This window comes from Acomys russatus, chromosome 8 (assembly GCF_903995435.1).
Source record: "Acomys russatus chromosome 8, mAcoRus1.1, whole genome shotgun sequence".
Classification (NCBI taxonomy): domain Eukaryota; kingdom Metazoa; phylum Chordata; class Mammalia; order Rodentia; family Muridae; genus Acomys; species Acomys russatus.
Genome location: NC_067144.1, coordinates 17,786,910 through 17,802,554, shown reverse-complemented (window position 1 = coordinate 17,802,554; position 15,645 = coordinate 17,786,910). Strand labels below are relative to the sequence as shown.

At 42.6% G+C, this 15,645-nt stretch overlaps 1 protein-coding gene across 6 annotated transcripts in view; it reads right to left on the bottom strand.

Annotated features, from left to right (window-relative positions):
- The window catches only part of Znf148 (zinc finger protein 148), a 113,053-nt gene that overhangs the window by 14,760 nt on the left and 82,648 nt on the right, over positions 1 to 15,645 (bottom strand). For all 6 annotated transcript variants that reach the window (XM_051149824.1, XM_051149821.1, XM_051149826.1 and 3 more), the window contains one exon: positions 15,366 to 15,449. In XM_051149824.1, the coding sequence (XP_051005781.1) occupies positions 15,366 to 15,449 (84 nt within the window). The remainder of the gene's footprint in view (positions 1 to 15,365; positions 15,450 to 15,645) is intronic.

The following is a 15,645-nucleotide window of genomic DNA, read 5'->3' as shown; positions in this document are numbered from 1 at the left end:
CTCCATTTACTTGATTCTTCTCTCTTCCAACTGCCGCACACTTCAATGTCAAGGTAATTCAAGTCTGTCAGACATTGTCATTCCTTAGGATTTCTTACTTTTCCTTAGCCACACATTTAATGTTTCTGCCACTCTACTGTCTTTTCCTGTCTCTCCATGTTTTTTTCCATTATGCTGTGTATGATGTATGTGCACACGGTACACATGTATCCAGTGTGCATGTGGAGGTCAAAGAACAACTTCAGGGAGTTGTTTCTCGCTCTCCACCATCCTCAAAGGAGCAAATGTTCACAGTTTTTTTTTTTAATTGACTTTTGGATTATTCAACATAAACGCAGGTCTTTAAGTGCGATTACAATGTAATTTCACATATAATGTGGTAACTGCATTTTGGTTATAAGTATAGCATAAATCTTTCTAAACAATTATAGTAAGTATAAAATAGTCATATACTCAAAATATTTTCCAATGACAATATTCAATAAGATTTATTTTTAATATTTATTTATTCGTCTATTTTTTTTAGATGAAGTCTTGCTCTGTAGCTCTGTCTGAAAATACAACATGCAGGCCATGCTGACTTCAAACTTGCAGTGATTCTCCTGCCTCAGGCTCCCAAATGCTGAGATTTCAGAATGTGCCGCCACGCTTGATCAATTTAAATTCTTTTTAGTGCTTCAGTTGGATTTCAATAAATAAACAAAGTTTAACTAGATTTCTAGACAAATATGTTATGTAAGTGTGTATCATATACTATATATAAAATAATGTGTGCATGTGCGCACGTGTGTGCACGCCCACATGCATGTGTTTTTCAGAGATGTGTTTGGACTTCATTTTGTGCTTGTACAAGGCAGCTAGAGGGAGGGGGCACCTCCTGGCTCCTACCCGTGTCCACTGTATACCATGCCTTACCTGGTTTATAAAGCTTGGCTTTCAGCCTATTAACATGAAAGCTCAGGCTGGTGGTTTTTGTCAGGTCTTGACACTTGCCAGGACTGGCACTGGCCTGGCACTGGGCTGGATGACTAGCTGTGAGAGGTCTTGGGATATTCTGTCAACTATTCAGGGGAATTCAGCACTAAGGACAGGACTGTGAAGTGAAATTCCCAAAGAAGCAGGCCCCTTTATCATCAGATGGGGCAGCACCTTGCAGAGACACTAGGTGGTGAGTCCCAGCACTTTGCAGGCACTGTTGTTGGCTGCAGAGCCCAGGCAATGCTGGTAGCAGCTGTTAGTGGACACAAGTGAGCCAGTGGAGGAGTTGGCTGCCATACTTGGAGGCTAGCACACTAGCCAATGGCCCTTCAAAGGCCTTAGCTCACAGGCATAAGTGGTGGAGACAGAGGCAATAAACTAAAGCCCATTTATCTTAGTTTTTGAAGTAAATAATAAAACTTGGACTCCAGGCCTTTTCTTACATTTGTAATATTCAACTGTTTCAATATTCAAATGTTCCAATTATAATAGAAGAAAATCAAAACCTAGTCATCTGTCAAAGCTTTAGACTTACATTTCTACATATCAGAAAATGTATTAAATTCATCATCCTTCTTTTCTATAGCACAACAAGAAATAGAAAGTTAATGATAAATAATGTTAATTGTTATATTACCCAGGAAAAGATTGAGATCTTTTTCCATCAATCTACAACATAAAAGGTGAAAATTATGTAAATTATAATATCAAAACTCAACAGTAAGAAAATAATCTAATTTTTTTTAAAAAAATGAGTGAGGAACACAACAGGTAAGAACATAAAAAAGGATGTCCTGACTTTTAGAGCGTAGGGAAATTGTCAACAAAGAGCATGGGCTGCTCTTCTGTAGAACCTGAGTCTGGGTTCCAGCAGCCACATGGTGAGTGGCTCACAACTATCTCTAACTCCAATCTCAATGGATCCAATGTTCTCTTCTGGCCTCCACAGGCACCAGGTGTGCATGCATATGACGCACAGACACTTGCAAACACCCATCATGTAAAATAGTTTTAAAATTAAAATACCACAGTAATGCAAAGTACAAACTCACTAGAATGGCCAAAATAAATATGACAATGCCAAGAATGCAGATTAAGTGGGGCATGGTGGTACAGACCTGTAATCCTAGCACTCAGCAAGACCATGAACTTGAAGCCAGCTTGGCCTACACAGTAAAGCCCGTCACAAAAACAAATAAGCAAAGCAGAACAAATGGAAAACTCATCAGTTACTATAAAAATGTAAAATGGCACGGTCATTTTAGAATAATGTATTGGTTTCTTATAAAATCAAATGTCCATTTGCTGTATGGACCAGTTATTCCACTCTAAGATACTTTCAAAAATAAAACACATGTTCACCAAAAAGCCACATCCAACTTTTAAAAATACTTACTTATTTCATGATGCTTGTCTACATCTTTATCTGTGCACCATGTGCCTGCCTGGTGCCCGTGAAAGTCAGAAGAGGGCATCAGATCTCCTGAACTGCCACGTGGGTGCTGGGAATTGAACCTGGGCCCTCCAGCAAGTGTTCCTAACCACTAAAGCATCTCTCTAGTTCCTGTATGCAATGTTTACAGTTGAACATAACTCTAAATATGATTCTACAATCCATAAAATGGAAAGCAACAAAAAGGAACAAATTACTAATTCATCAAAAACACAAAAGACTCTGCAATTTACAATGCTGAGAGAAGTCAAGTTTAGGACTGTACATCATACAGCTTCATTTAAATAATGTTCTGCTTTAATCCCAGCAGAAGCAGGAGGATCTCTCTGAGTTTGAGGGCAACCTGATCTACAGAGTGAGTTCTAGGACAGCCAGGACTACACAGAGAAACCCTGTCTCAAAAAAACACGAAGGAATGATAAAAAGCTGTTTCTATCCATATCTATACAAACCACTGAAAATCCTCAGATGTTGTGTAAAATACAGTAAATCTTCCCAACCAGTAAGTACCCCCTAATTATCTCTGCTTGTTCTGGTCACTGCTTATCAGTTGTCACCCTGCAACCCAGCGAGTCTGGACCTTTCACTGCCCTCACTTTGCAAACCTTTACTACCTTTATGTACTCAACTGTCAACATTCAAAGGAGGGTTATTAGCTCATCTGCTGCCAAAAGAGTTCCAACATGGATGACATTTATCTCAATGTCTGAGTAACTCAATCTTCTTTCTTAGACAGAATAATTCATTATAGGCAATCAACCAAAAATGAGAAGGGAGGCAGAAATACTGGCATTTTAGAGAAAGGAGAAAGTCAGAAAACTCATTTGGGGAAAAAAGCTGGTGAGCGTTTCCGTTAAAAGAGCCATATACAATCAGGCTTGGTAATGTACACAGCCTCAGCATAGTAGGTGGGCAAATCAACACAGTAAGTTGCATGAGAGCCAGAACTAGATGAGAGCCAGTCTAAACAAACAAACAAACAAACAAACAAACAAACAAGTTTCAAAGCCTTTGAAGGGTCATACAATCTGCCCCACACTGAGCTCTGCTGAGTGATACGTAGTGAAAAGCAGACACAAGTTCTGTTGATCACAGCAGCAGATGGTGAAATGGCCCAGCGTCTGAACTAGAGACCCATTCCAGATGGGTGAACTAAAGGAACTTTTCACAGTAGGTATTCAGAACCCGTTGTTAAATGATCCTACCCCATGGGGCCAGTGAGATTGCTGAGTGGACAAGGATGCTTGATGCCAAGTCTGACAGCCTGAATCTGATATTCATGATGGAGAAGATCAACTCAGGGAAGTTGTCCTCTGACTTCCACACATGAGCTGTAGCATGTACACTCCACTCTTGCCCTCTTACAAAATAAATAAAAATGTGAAAATAAAATACCAATAAAATAAACTGACTCTAATTTGGCATAGCTTTTTATTCCAACAGTCAAATGAACAAAACCCACACAATTATATTTAACTTCAATAAAGTTCAGTCAAGCAAGCGCTGTGAGAGAGAGAGGTGGGGGAGAGTAAGGATGCAGCTCTGGGCTGAGGGGCATACCGGGCACTGAGTTCAATTCTTGCAACCCAGGCCACACAAAAGAAAGCACTTTTTTCTTTTTGGTTTTTTTGAGACAGGGTTTCCCTGTGTAGCCTTGGCCATCCTGGACTCGCTTTGTAGACCTGGCTGGCCTCGAACTCAGCAATTTGCCTGCCCCTGCCTCTGCCTCCCAGAGTGCCGGGATTACCGGCATGTGTCATCCTAAATGAAGACAGGACAACAGTTGGGTCTAGAGAGCTAGCTCAATGGTTAAGAGCACTGGCTATTCAATCCACAGCACTACATGATGGCTCACAACCATCTGTAACTCTACTTCCAGGGAATCTGATGCCCTCTTCTGGCCTCCTCAGTCACCAGGCCTGTGAGTGGTGAAAAGACATATGCAGGCAAACACACACACACACACACACACACACACACACACACACACACACACACACACACACACACACACACACACACACACATTTTTTAAATGCAAGGGAAATGGACACGGATATGAGCAAAGGATAAATGACAGAATTACCTAAGTGAAGACGTGTGGGAAATGATGAAAGGGGATCATCACAGTTAGGCTCAGCTGTTAACTTGACACACTTGGGGAAAGGGAACTGCTTCCATCAGATTGGCCTGTAGTGCATTTTCTTGATTGCTAGCTGATGTAGGAGGACCCATCCATTGTGGGTGGTGCCACACCTGGGCAGGTGGACTCCTTAAAAAAGACAGCTGAGGGGCTGGAGAGACGGCTCAGTGGTTAAGAGCACTGGTCCTCTTCTAGAAGGCCCAGGTTCAATTCCTATCACCCACATGGCAGCTCACAACTGTGTGTAACTCTAGTTCCAAGGGGCCCAACACCCCCACACAGACAAATGTGCAGGCAAGACAGCAATGCACATGAAATAAAAATAAATTTTAAATAGAAGGCTAAGCAGGCAGGGGGAAGCAAGGAAGAAAGCAGCTTTCTTTCAGGCTCTGCTTCAATTCCTGCTGCCAGGAGCTTCCCTCAATCACAGCACTATGCCCGAGTTGCTTTTGTTCAAAGTGTTTAATCCCAGAAATAGAAAAGCAAACTGAAACACAGATTGGTACTAGACAGCAGGGAATTGCTGTGAAGGGCCTGACCATGTTGTTTCATAGGATGATTGTAGAAGCCCCTGGAACGCTGAGACAGAAAAGCCACCGAGTACTCAGAACTCTATGGGGCTGTTTTGTGTGAGCTCAAAAGAACACTTGAGAGGCAGACAAAGGAGGATTACGTTTTAAACTTTTAGAAGGAAGCAAAGGCCATCAGGCCACTTGTGTTAGATTTTTAATAAAGAATCTGGTTTCTGATCAGTTGTGGCTGAAGAATCAGAAGAGACCAGCATCGCCAAAGCGAAACTTGTGCTTCCCTGGGACAACGGATGCTGGTTAGCTGGAGCTAAAGAATCAGCTGTGATTGCTAAGAGACCAGCATTACTGAAGCAAAGTCTTCTGGGAACTATTTCTTAGGGCTGGATACAGAAGCTGTGATCCAAATGGGACCAAAGCAGAGTATCACATGATGTACTGGTTCAGTGGCGAGAAAGCCACAGTACCAAAAGGGGCCGTGGAGAAGCTTAAGTTTTGCACCATGTCAGAAGAAAAGCTAAGAGAGGTCATTGTTGAAGATGTAGCATCGGTTGTTATTGAGATCCCTGGATACTGGAAACACCAGAACCATGGGATAACCAACTACAACAGCAGCAGGTGTGAAGTAGAGCTGGCCTGAGCCCTCCTAAAATGCTGGGTGTGCTGGGGATGGCAGAGCTGGAGAGATGGACCCACTCAACACCTCTGGGTCCAAAAGATCCTGAGTAAGTCCCAAATGTCAGACACAACTATTTACATTGTTGGATTTTGGTTTTGCTTTTACCTGAATTCAACTATAGCCCAGTTCTTCGCTTCTGGAGTAAGAAAATATATTAATTATTTTGGATTTTTTTTATTTTAAAAGAGATCTCTAACTTTTAAATCAGAACTTTAAAAAGCAGAACTTTTAAAAGTATTTTATATTATGATATTAATATGAGATTTTGAGAAGGAAAGGGGGAAATTATAGTTTAAAGTGATGTTTGTGTGGCCAAACTGACAAAGTGAAATGTCACAGTGAGCTTCATTTCTCAACATGCACACCCGAGACAAGAGAGCACAACTGAGGAACTGTTTTCCCAGATGGGCTTGTGGCCGTGTCTTTGAGGCCCAGTCCTCCGTGGCTGGTGTTACCCCTGGACACCAGGTAAGCAACGTTCTTCCTCCATGGTCTCCCCTTTGGTTCCTGCCTTGGCTTCCCTTGATGGTGGACTGTAATTTGTATACTGATATAAGCTCCTTTTTTTACCAAAGCTGCTTTTGATCATTATTTTATCCCAGCAACAGTAAATTTAAAAAGTAAATTAAAAAAGAGGTGGAATCACTAAATTGTATGTAGGTCCTCCCAGTACAGAGAAGGGACTCTTAAAATCCAAGTACTAACAGTGTGAACAAACATGGCAAGACACAGAGCCAGGAAATGGAAATCATAGACATTGGAGTTTAGTAACGACCAGTGTAAGGAGAGACCATGAGAGCAATCAATTAATAAAAAGGCCAGGTAAAGTGGCACACACCTTTAATACAACATTTGTAAGAAAGAAGCAAGTGGATCTCTTTTGAGTTCAAAAGCCAACTGGAAATACACAGGGAGACACTGTCTCATTATGATGCATGGATGGATCGATGGATGGGTGGATGGGTGGATGGGTGGGTGGATGGATGGATGGATGGGTGGATGGGTGGATGGGTGGATGGATGGATGGGTGGATGGGTGGATGGGTGGATGGATGGGTGGGTGGGTGGGTGGGTGGATGGATGGGTGGATGGGTGGATGGGTGGATGGGTGGATGGGTGGATGGATGGGTGGGTGGGTGGATGGATGGATGGATGGGTGGATGGGTGGATGGGTGGATGAGTGGGTGGATGGATGGATGGATGGGTGGGTGGGTGGATGGGCAGATGGATGGGTGGATGGATGGGTGATGTGGATGGTGGGTGGGATGGTGGGGAGTGGATGGCTGGGTGGTGGGTGATGGATGGTGGGGATGGATGATGGTGGATGGGTGGATGGGATGGATGATGGTGATGGGTGGATGGATGGGTGGGTGGGTGGATGGATGGATGGATGGATGGATAGATGGATGGATGGATGGGTAGATGGATGGATGAATGGGTAGATGGATGGGTGGGTGGGTGGATAGGTAAGTGGGTGGATGGATGGGTGGGTGGGTGGGTGGATGGATGGGTGGGTGGGTGGATAGGTAAGTGGGTGGATGGATGGGTGGGTGGGTGGGTGGATGAGTGGATGGATGGGTGGGTGGGTGGATGAGTGGATGGATGGGTGGGTGGGTGGATGGGTGGATGGATGGGTGGGTGGGTGGATGAGTGGATGGATGGGTGGGTGACAGGAACATCAATGAAACAGATGTCTAAGAACTGAGAGAGTAAGAGGAGAAGTGAGAGCACATTTTTCCTATAAAGACTAGACAGTAAATATATTAGATTTTGTGGTCCAAGAAGTAATCAAAGATATTGTATGTATACAGATATAAAAAGATAAGCCTCTACAAAGTTTTGATTAATAAAGTCCAAACTATACTAGAGAAAAGATTGGATTCTCTTTTATAGTGGAAGATAATCAAAGCTCAACAACAAGGCAGTGCTCTTTTTCCTCCTAGTGGAACAGTGCTTCCTTTGTTTTTTGTTTGGTTTGGTTTGGTTTGGTTTCGGTGTTTTTTTTGTTTTTTGTTTTTTGTTTTTTTTTTTCAAGACAGGGTTTCTCTGTGCAGCCTTGGCTATGCTGGACTAACTTTGTAGACCAGGCTGGCCTCAAACTCAGAGATCCACCTACCTCTGCCTCCCAAGTGCTGGGATTAAAGGCGTGCGCCACCACGCCCGACTGGAACAGCGCTTTCTTAAAGGCTGTTTCAAACGTCAATGCCAAAAATCAGTACAGCTTTTAGCCAGGCAGCAATGGTGCATGCCTGTAATCCCAGAACTTGGGAGGCAGAGGCAGGAGGATCTCGGAGTCTGGTGGCAGCCTTGTCTACACAGACAAAAGCAAAAACAAACAAATAAGCAAAAATCATTGTGATTTTTAAAAAAATTCTTTTAATCTATCTTATCAGAGTAGTGGTACCAATCCAGGAAATTGTAAAATTATACAAGATTCCTGATATCTCTGAATATATATATAAATAAAAGATTGAGTGGAGCTGTTCATTTCAATGGATTCATAAGCATGGACATTTCCTTTCATCACTGTCCAGAAGCTAATGGACCTGTGGCCTAGCTCAGAATGCAGTCATGGCATACCTGGGTGGAGAGAAGATTCTGGGGTGCTCCAACATAACAATGTGGCAGTAGGTAATGCTGTCCTTTGGGACTCAACAGTAGCAGCTATTGAAGTAATTTTGCCACAAAAATAGTTTTTCCCTGCAACACTAAATTGACTCTATTAAGAAATATCTTCAATCTTAAGCAAAAGCTAATTTCCAAGAACCAACCTGCAATGTTTAGCAGTAACAACTGAGAATGGCTTACTTTATTGAGAAAAACATGTCCCTTTGACTTCATGCTCAGAAACACCCAATAAGGGTCAGAGATTTGCCTCAGTGGTAAAGGCATTTGCTGTCAAGGCTGAGGTCCTAGGTTCAATTCCTAGAATCCACATGGTAGAAGAAGAGAACCCACTCCCAATGGTTGCCCCACTAAACTGCCATGGTGTGCACATACATGCATAAATAAAGGCTTTAAAAAAAACTCGCATTAAGACTTGAACACTTCTAAAACACCTACGTCTACATGGCAGTTAGTGTCAGGCTCACAGCCAGTGACGGCTAACTCACTAGTGCAAACAGATCTCACGTTGACTCCCTACTTCAGTGATGCACAAGGCTTCAAGTGTTCCACAGGGCAGGACCCACAGACAACACAATGAAACCCTGACTTTAAACAGCTCTATTGCTCACGTTTTGTATTAGTTCGCTAAACACTTCTTCTTCCTCCTCCCCCACGCCCCCCCGTAACACTCTTTACTGCTCAATGTAGATATTTTTCCCACCATCAGTTATAATAAAACTTGAGATTCACTTCAGGCTAGATAAAAATATTTCCTCAAATTTCGAAAATAGGGGTTTGGTTTTTTGTTTTGTTTTGTTTTGTTTTGTTTTTAGCCTCAAGGATATTTAACTCAATATGGCATTGGTTTTTTAAAGTATGTGACTAGATTTAAAAGCACTCTTGCCTATGTCCCAGAGAGGGTGACTCTTCAGTTACTGTAAAGTCTGTGCTGACTTCTTGAGGAAATCCGGCTAGCAATACTGACAATGTTAAGAATTGGTCTTTGCCTCTAGGTTCTGATAAACAGCTCCTAAAATCCTTTTATTTTCCTGATAAGACTGGAATTATTCAGCAAGTTTTGTCCCGATAGTTGGCCTTTGACCCCTACTTCTAACAGAGTGCCTAAAATCCCTCTGTCCTCCTCATGATGGGTGTTGTAAGTGCCTTCTGCTCCCGAAGCAGAGCTCTTCATTCCCTGGGGATTCCCGGGCCAGAGAAACCTCTTCTGCTTTCCTGTGTTGACCCTTGGTGGGGCCCTAGACAGCGTCAAGGTGAAGCTGTTCATCAAAAAAGATCAAGCCTTGCTTAGCCTTCGATTCATACTCTTCCCCATCCTCAAGGGTTCTGAAGCCTCCTTTAAAGGCCCTGCACGCACTGCATTCAGAGTGCTTCTAGTGGTCATATTCAAGGAGGGTGGTGCACCCCAACTTGGATCCTTCTAGACTCACCCGGCATCTGGCTGTTAAGTCTATGTTCTTTACAGCAAAGTGATAAATACAAGAAAAGGGCTTTTCTGAGTTTTGGTCTGGTTTAAAACAAAACAAAAAACTCAAATAAAATACATGAATTTTAAGACTAAATGTTATTAAAAGACAAATGAAGAACTTCATTGACAAACAGGAAATCTTTCACAGCCAATCTAAATGTTTGTCTGCAAACACATAAAAGACACGAATGCTGGTGGCCCATTTAATGAGTGCTCTGAACCAGTCAAGGAGCCACGTCAGTCCTGAGTCTGAGAAGTCTCTCCATTTGTTTGAGCTTGGAAAGGAGAAGGATCGGTCTCATCCAACACTGTAGCTTCTCTCCCCGCCCTTTCTCTAGACAGGGTTTCTCTGTGCAGCCTTGGCTGTCCTGGACTCGCTTGGTAGACTAGGCTGGCCTCGAACTCACAGTGATCTGCTTGCCTCTGCCTCCTGAGTGCTGGGATTAAAGGCATGTGCCGCCACACCAAGTCTTCTGTCTCATTTTCAAACTCAGGTAGCACTACATCTGTGAGGCTGGGGTTTAGCAATGCTGTCTTATTGGCTTGAAAAAAATGTCTAAAGATAAATATGGTTAATACATTGGCAATTATCTGGATTGCAAGATTCTCATATAGTAACAAGTAATAAAATATCCCCAATAGTTCCATAATCTCCACTGTTCGCCTAAATACAGCAGCTTAATCCCCCGTGTTTCACAACACTCAGAAGAAATCTGACATCAAGATTAGCCAACATAATCTTTCTTTATCAACCAATCTTTCTTATCCTCCCATCCCTCGTCTACCCCCCTCCTGCTTAGTCAGAGTGAACACTTAGATTCCCTCCATCCTTCCTGCCTCTGTCCACTCCATCTTGATACAATCTGCTCCACAGACTTCACTTTAGGCAAGCACATCCAGTTACCACCGGCTACAGGCCAGATGCAGGAGTGCCAGTGTTCTTGAATGAACAAAATTAAAGCCTCTATTGTTAGAAGCCAAAGTTGCTGATTCAAACTTTCCTTTGAGCAGCAACTGGTTAACAGCATGAACTCAAGAGGTGCTTGGTTTCATTAACCAGCTGTATACATTAGAGCAAATTACTAACATTGTTTTAAACTTAGGTGTCCCTATTTCTGAAACAGGACTGCTATAAGGATAGGATGAGATGATGTCCCCAATACAACATATGGGGCTACTGGGTTCAAGTTCCTATACTTCATAACACCAGGTATGCTAGTACATGTTTCCAAGACCAGTGTTCTATAGGTGGGGGCAGGAGGATCAGAATTCAAGGTCATGCTGTGTGCATAGCTCAAGCCAAGTGACATCCCAGGTTCCTAGGTTACTCCCTATGCTTGCCTGCCTTGCCCATGTCTCCCAAGCACCAGTGGCTTCTTCTTGTTGTTGTTTGTTTTGTCACAGAGTATCAGAGAGCCCAGCTATTTAACATGGTTATTAATCTGAAACAGTCAAGAGAAGAAGATAAGCATGAATCCCAATGTTTCTTAGTATTTTGTTTTGTCTTGTTTATGAAACAGAATCTTCCTAGATGGGCCTTGAGCTCACTGTATGGCTAAGGGTTGCTTTGAACTCCTGCTTTGGACTCCAACTCCTGAGTGTTGGGATCAGAGCTGTGTCATCATATTCACTTACTATAGTTATAAAGAAAACACATGTGCAAGAGCCCATGTGAAGTTTTATTTATATTTATTTATTTATTAGGGCTGGAGAGATGGCTCAGAGGTTAAGAGCACTGACTACACTTCCAGAGGTCCTGAGTTCAATTCCCAGCAACCACATGATGGCTCACAACTATCTATAATGAGATCTGGTGTACATGCAGGCAAAACACTGTGTATATATGATAAATAAATCTTTTTTAAAAAGTTATATGTATTTATTTATTTGCGAGTGGAGCACATCTATCACAGGCACGTGTGGGTCAGTGGACAACCTGTGGGAATCAGTTTTCCTCCCACTCTGTAAGGTCCCAACAACGGAACTCCAGATGTGAGACTTGGCAGAGAGTGCCTCAACACACTCATGCCACCTCACCAGGCTCTGAAATACATTTTCTTATCTAACCAATAGATAATTCCCAATAACTTGGCTTATTTTAAAAATTTTTGTAACTTGGAAGGAGACGATTATATCAACTTTCCTATAAATAGAAATGGCTTCATGCTATTTTACTGTAATAAACAAACTGCTGCCACTATAAAAGGCAGCCAGTTTGCTAAGCCTGAGTAGCAGAAGCTGTGTCAATGCTTACTAACAAACTGCAGAGAAATACTGAAAATGTCACTTAAGATTCTTCTTTCTCACTGCGTCCTTCAGCACAGTGGGAAGACTGGCACTGCCGCAGAGGAGGCCACACCCGGTCATCTTCTCCTAGGTATTCTTGTTGAAGAATGTGTGAAGGAAGGAGAAGGCACCTTGCAGAGAAGCCCTGCTTAACCTTCCATAATAATGATGGCTGCACCCAGGCAGCAGCTTTAGCTCACTGTCCCTGTCCTCAGCCTCAGGGCCTCACCTTCTTGCTCACACCCCAAAACATATGCAAAGTAAGGGCTTGTGACATTCCTAAAGAGAAGCACATCTCTCAGAAGTGCCTAAAACAGCAGTCCCAGTGATACTCACAGCATGATAGTTTTTAGGGCTTTAGTCTAAAAAGACCAGAATTTCCAGGACTAGCTTCTAGATGAGCGAATACTTTCCCCTATCATAGTGCTGAACAGAGAAGCCCAATTTCAGGAATAGGCTTAAGTGATAACCAGTCCAGAGCAGGTCAGAACGTTTGAAATATAAAAACCAAATCTAGCTATATTCTTGGCTTGTAGGAATCCCAGAAAAATATCGTATTGTTTGTCAAATCAACTAAATCAGTAATGATTTTTATTCATGTTAAAAATGGAGCAGAGAGCCGGGTAGTGGTGGCACACACCTTTAATCCCAGCACTTGGGAGGCAGAGGCAGATGGATTGCTGTGAGTTTGAGGTCAGACTGGTCTACAAAGCGAGTCCAGGACATGCAAGTGTACACAGAGATACCCTATCTCCAAAAACCAAAAAAAAAAAAAAAAAACAAAAAAAACAAAAAACAAAACAAAACCAAAAAAACCAAAAGCAACAACAACAAAGGAGCAGAGAATGGGCTGCGCAGTGAGGGAGCAGGAGGACACAATGTGGTGCGGTCTGCCAGGGTGCAAAAGGCAGTAAAGAAGACGCAGCCTTTAAAAACTGATGGTTCACCTCACTACTCAGTCTCACATCAGCTGTGTGTGCATGCATGCGGGGCGGGAGGGATGGAGGGAGGGAGGGAGGGAGGAGGGAGAGAGGGAGAGAGGGAGGGAGGGAGGAGAGCGAGAGGAGGGAGAGGATATAGGGATAGGAGAGAGAGGGAGAGGAGAGGAGGAGAGAGAGAGAGAGAGAGAGAGAGAGAGAGAGAGAGAGAGGAGAGAGAGAGAGAGTGTTTTCCTTGAGAAGAAATCCTAGTGACTAGGCCTTGCTGTGATGCCTCTGGAGTCCATATGTTCTTCTGGGTTTTGTAACTTGAGAACCCTGGCCTTTGCGTTCCACGTTACTCAACACACAGAGAGGCTAAGCCATAGCTGGCTTAGTGACAGGAAGAAAAATTCAAAGAGCCAAAAGCTGCATTTCTATTTCCTGTCTCATTTTACTTGATGATTACGTCTTGACCTCTAGAGCTGACAGAGCCTTGAGCTGCAGTCTGGACAACATCATTTACTAGACCATAGAAAGTTAAGGAAGTTCTTAGCTCCTCTCTGCTTCCCACTCTATCCTGACTGATAAAATGGGGACAGTAATACCTCCTGCCTTTCAAAACTAACGTGAGGACTAAATGACAATACCCAGTATTTAGTAAGTTCTCAATAAACTACTCATCAAACTCCACTAGTCCAAAATGCCCCACAGCCTAGCACAGGTGATTTTCAAACAGGAAGTATGACTTGGTTTTAGCCTTGATGAGGGATTGTCTGGTCAGGTCGTTCTGTGAGTATGTCTGTGGGGCATTTTCTTAATTACATTCACTGATGTGATAAGACCTAGCCTAAAAGTGAGGAGCTCCATCCCTGGTTTGATCCTGGAAGTGAGAGAGCACTGAACCAGCCGGCCAGCATGCATTCATTTACCTTGACTTGCCTACAGCAGGCTGCAGCTGGAAACTGGGAGGAAACCAGGTCAGAGCTGTTGTTACGTGATTGTGACCAGGGTGTTAAGAGTTCACCCGGTGAACATGTCAGCGTGACGGAAGAATAAGCAGTAAGTCTCGTGTCTTGTTTTTCTCGGATCACATTCACTCATCCACTAATCATACAGATTTCTAACTTAGCCCCCTCACACTGCTTTTCTGAGGCTTCCCTGAGTGATTCTCAAAGGCCTAACCCTTACAGTCTCTATGTACTCCTAGTACCTGAAAAACACTGGAGGATCAATCACTAAGTGTTTGTTAAATGAATAAATCACCAAAATCTAATAAACAAATGAAATTATGTAAGTACTTTCACCTTTCAGCTGACATTTTTATTATTGCATTGAAATCTCAATTTAACTATTAAGTCACATAAGAGCTACACAATTTTTTCTTCCTAAGTATGTATTAAAGTGAAAAATGTTTACCCAGTGATGTACAAAACAGTATTTTAAAGAGTGGAACATCCAGCCAGGCATAGCGGTTCATGTTGAAAATACCAGCACTCAGGAGTCTCAAGCATCTGGACAGATTTGAGTTTCGGGCCATCTTAGCTACAGAGTAAGACCCTGTCTCAAAATAAAAGCAAACACCCAGACAGACGCACAGCACAGCTGGCACTGCGATGCAGCAGAATGGCCGCCTTCACATTTCTTTCTAATGACAACAAAGCTGCAGGGAAGGCTTTGACAGAAAAGGCTGTTTCTGTTGACAGAGTGTCCCAGGGTCCCATCTCACCAACGCTGCATGCACTGCAAGACTCCATCTAAATGACATCAGGCAGGCACTGAGCCGACTGAGGTGAGCAGTAATAAAGAGAAACCTAAGAACTGCATATTTTTACTGTTGAAGTATTTTCATTTTCATTCTCAATTCCAATAAAATATAAAAACCCAAATCTCTATAGACTTACATACGTACCCAACATGCATATACTCACCCCAAAACACTGTAAATCAATTTCAAAGAAACATCTTTTTACAATTTAAGTCAGCAGTCTACTAAATCAAAGTTACTTAGGAAACTTGGTTTTCCATTTATTAAAAATATGCTTAACAACAGGCCACAAGCTGGTTAGTGGGAGCGGTCATTTTGCTCATCTTACAAAGCAGCTATTTCAGGAAAGTGCCCTCCTTTGTTACTTAGAATACGTCATTTAGGTTATTATGGAACTATTTCAAAGTACTTTACTAGGATTGGACATTAAAGCCCGAGTGTATTAGTGCAGTTTATGGAAGAAGAGGTCCCTCCCCCGGCCTGAGCGTGTGACCATGCGCTCAGGGCGGACGCAGCACTCACCCGTATGGATCTTCTCGTGTCTCTGAAGCAGGTACTTCTGTATGAAACGCATGTCACATTGACTACATTGAAACGGTTTTTCGCCTTGAAATAATTTGACATCCATACATTAGTTAATGAATAAAACAACACTTTAAGTCACTATTTCTGAGGATATGTAAGTCTTAGAAGCCCAAATTTTGAAAAATTCTAAAACACCATAAGATTTTAAAAAACATTTTTCATTAACAGTTCTCTTTTCCCTTGAAAGCTTCATCCAGATTTTAAAATTTTACATTTT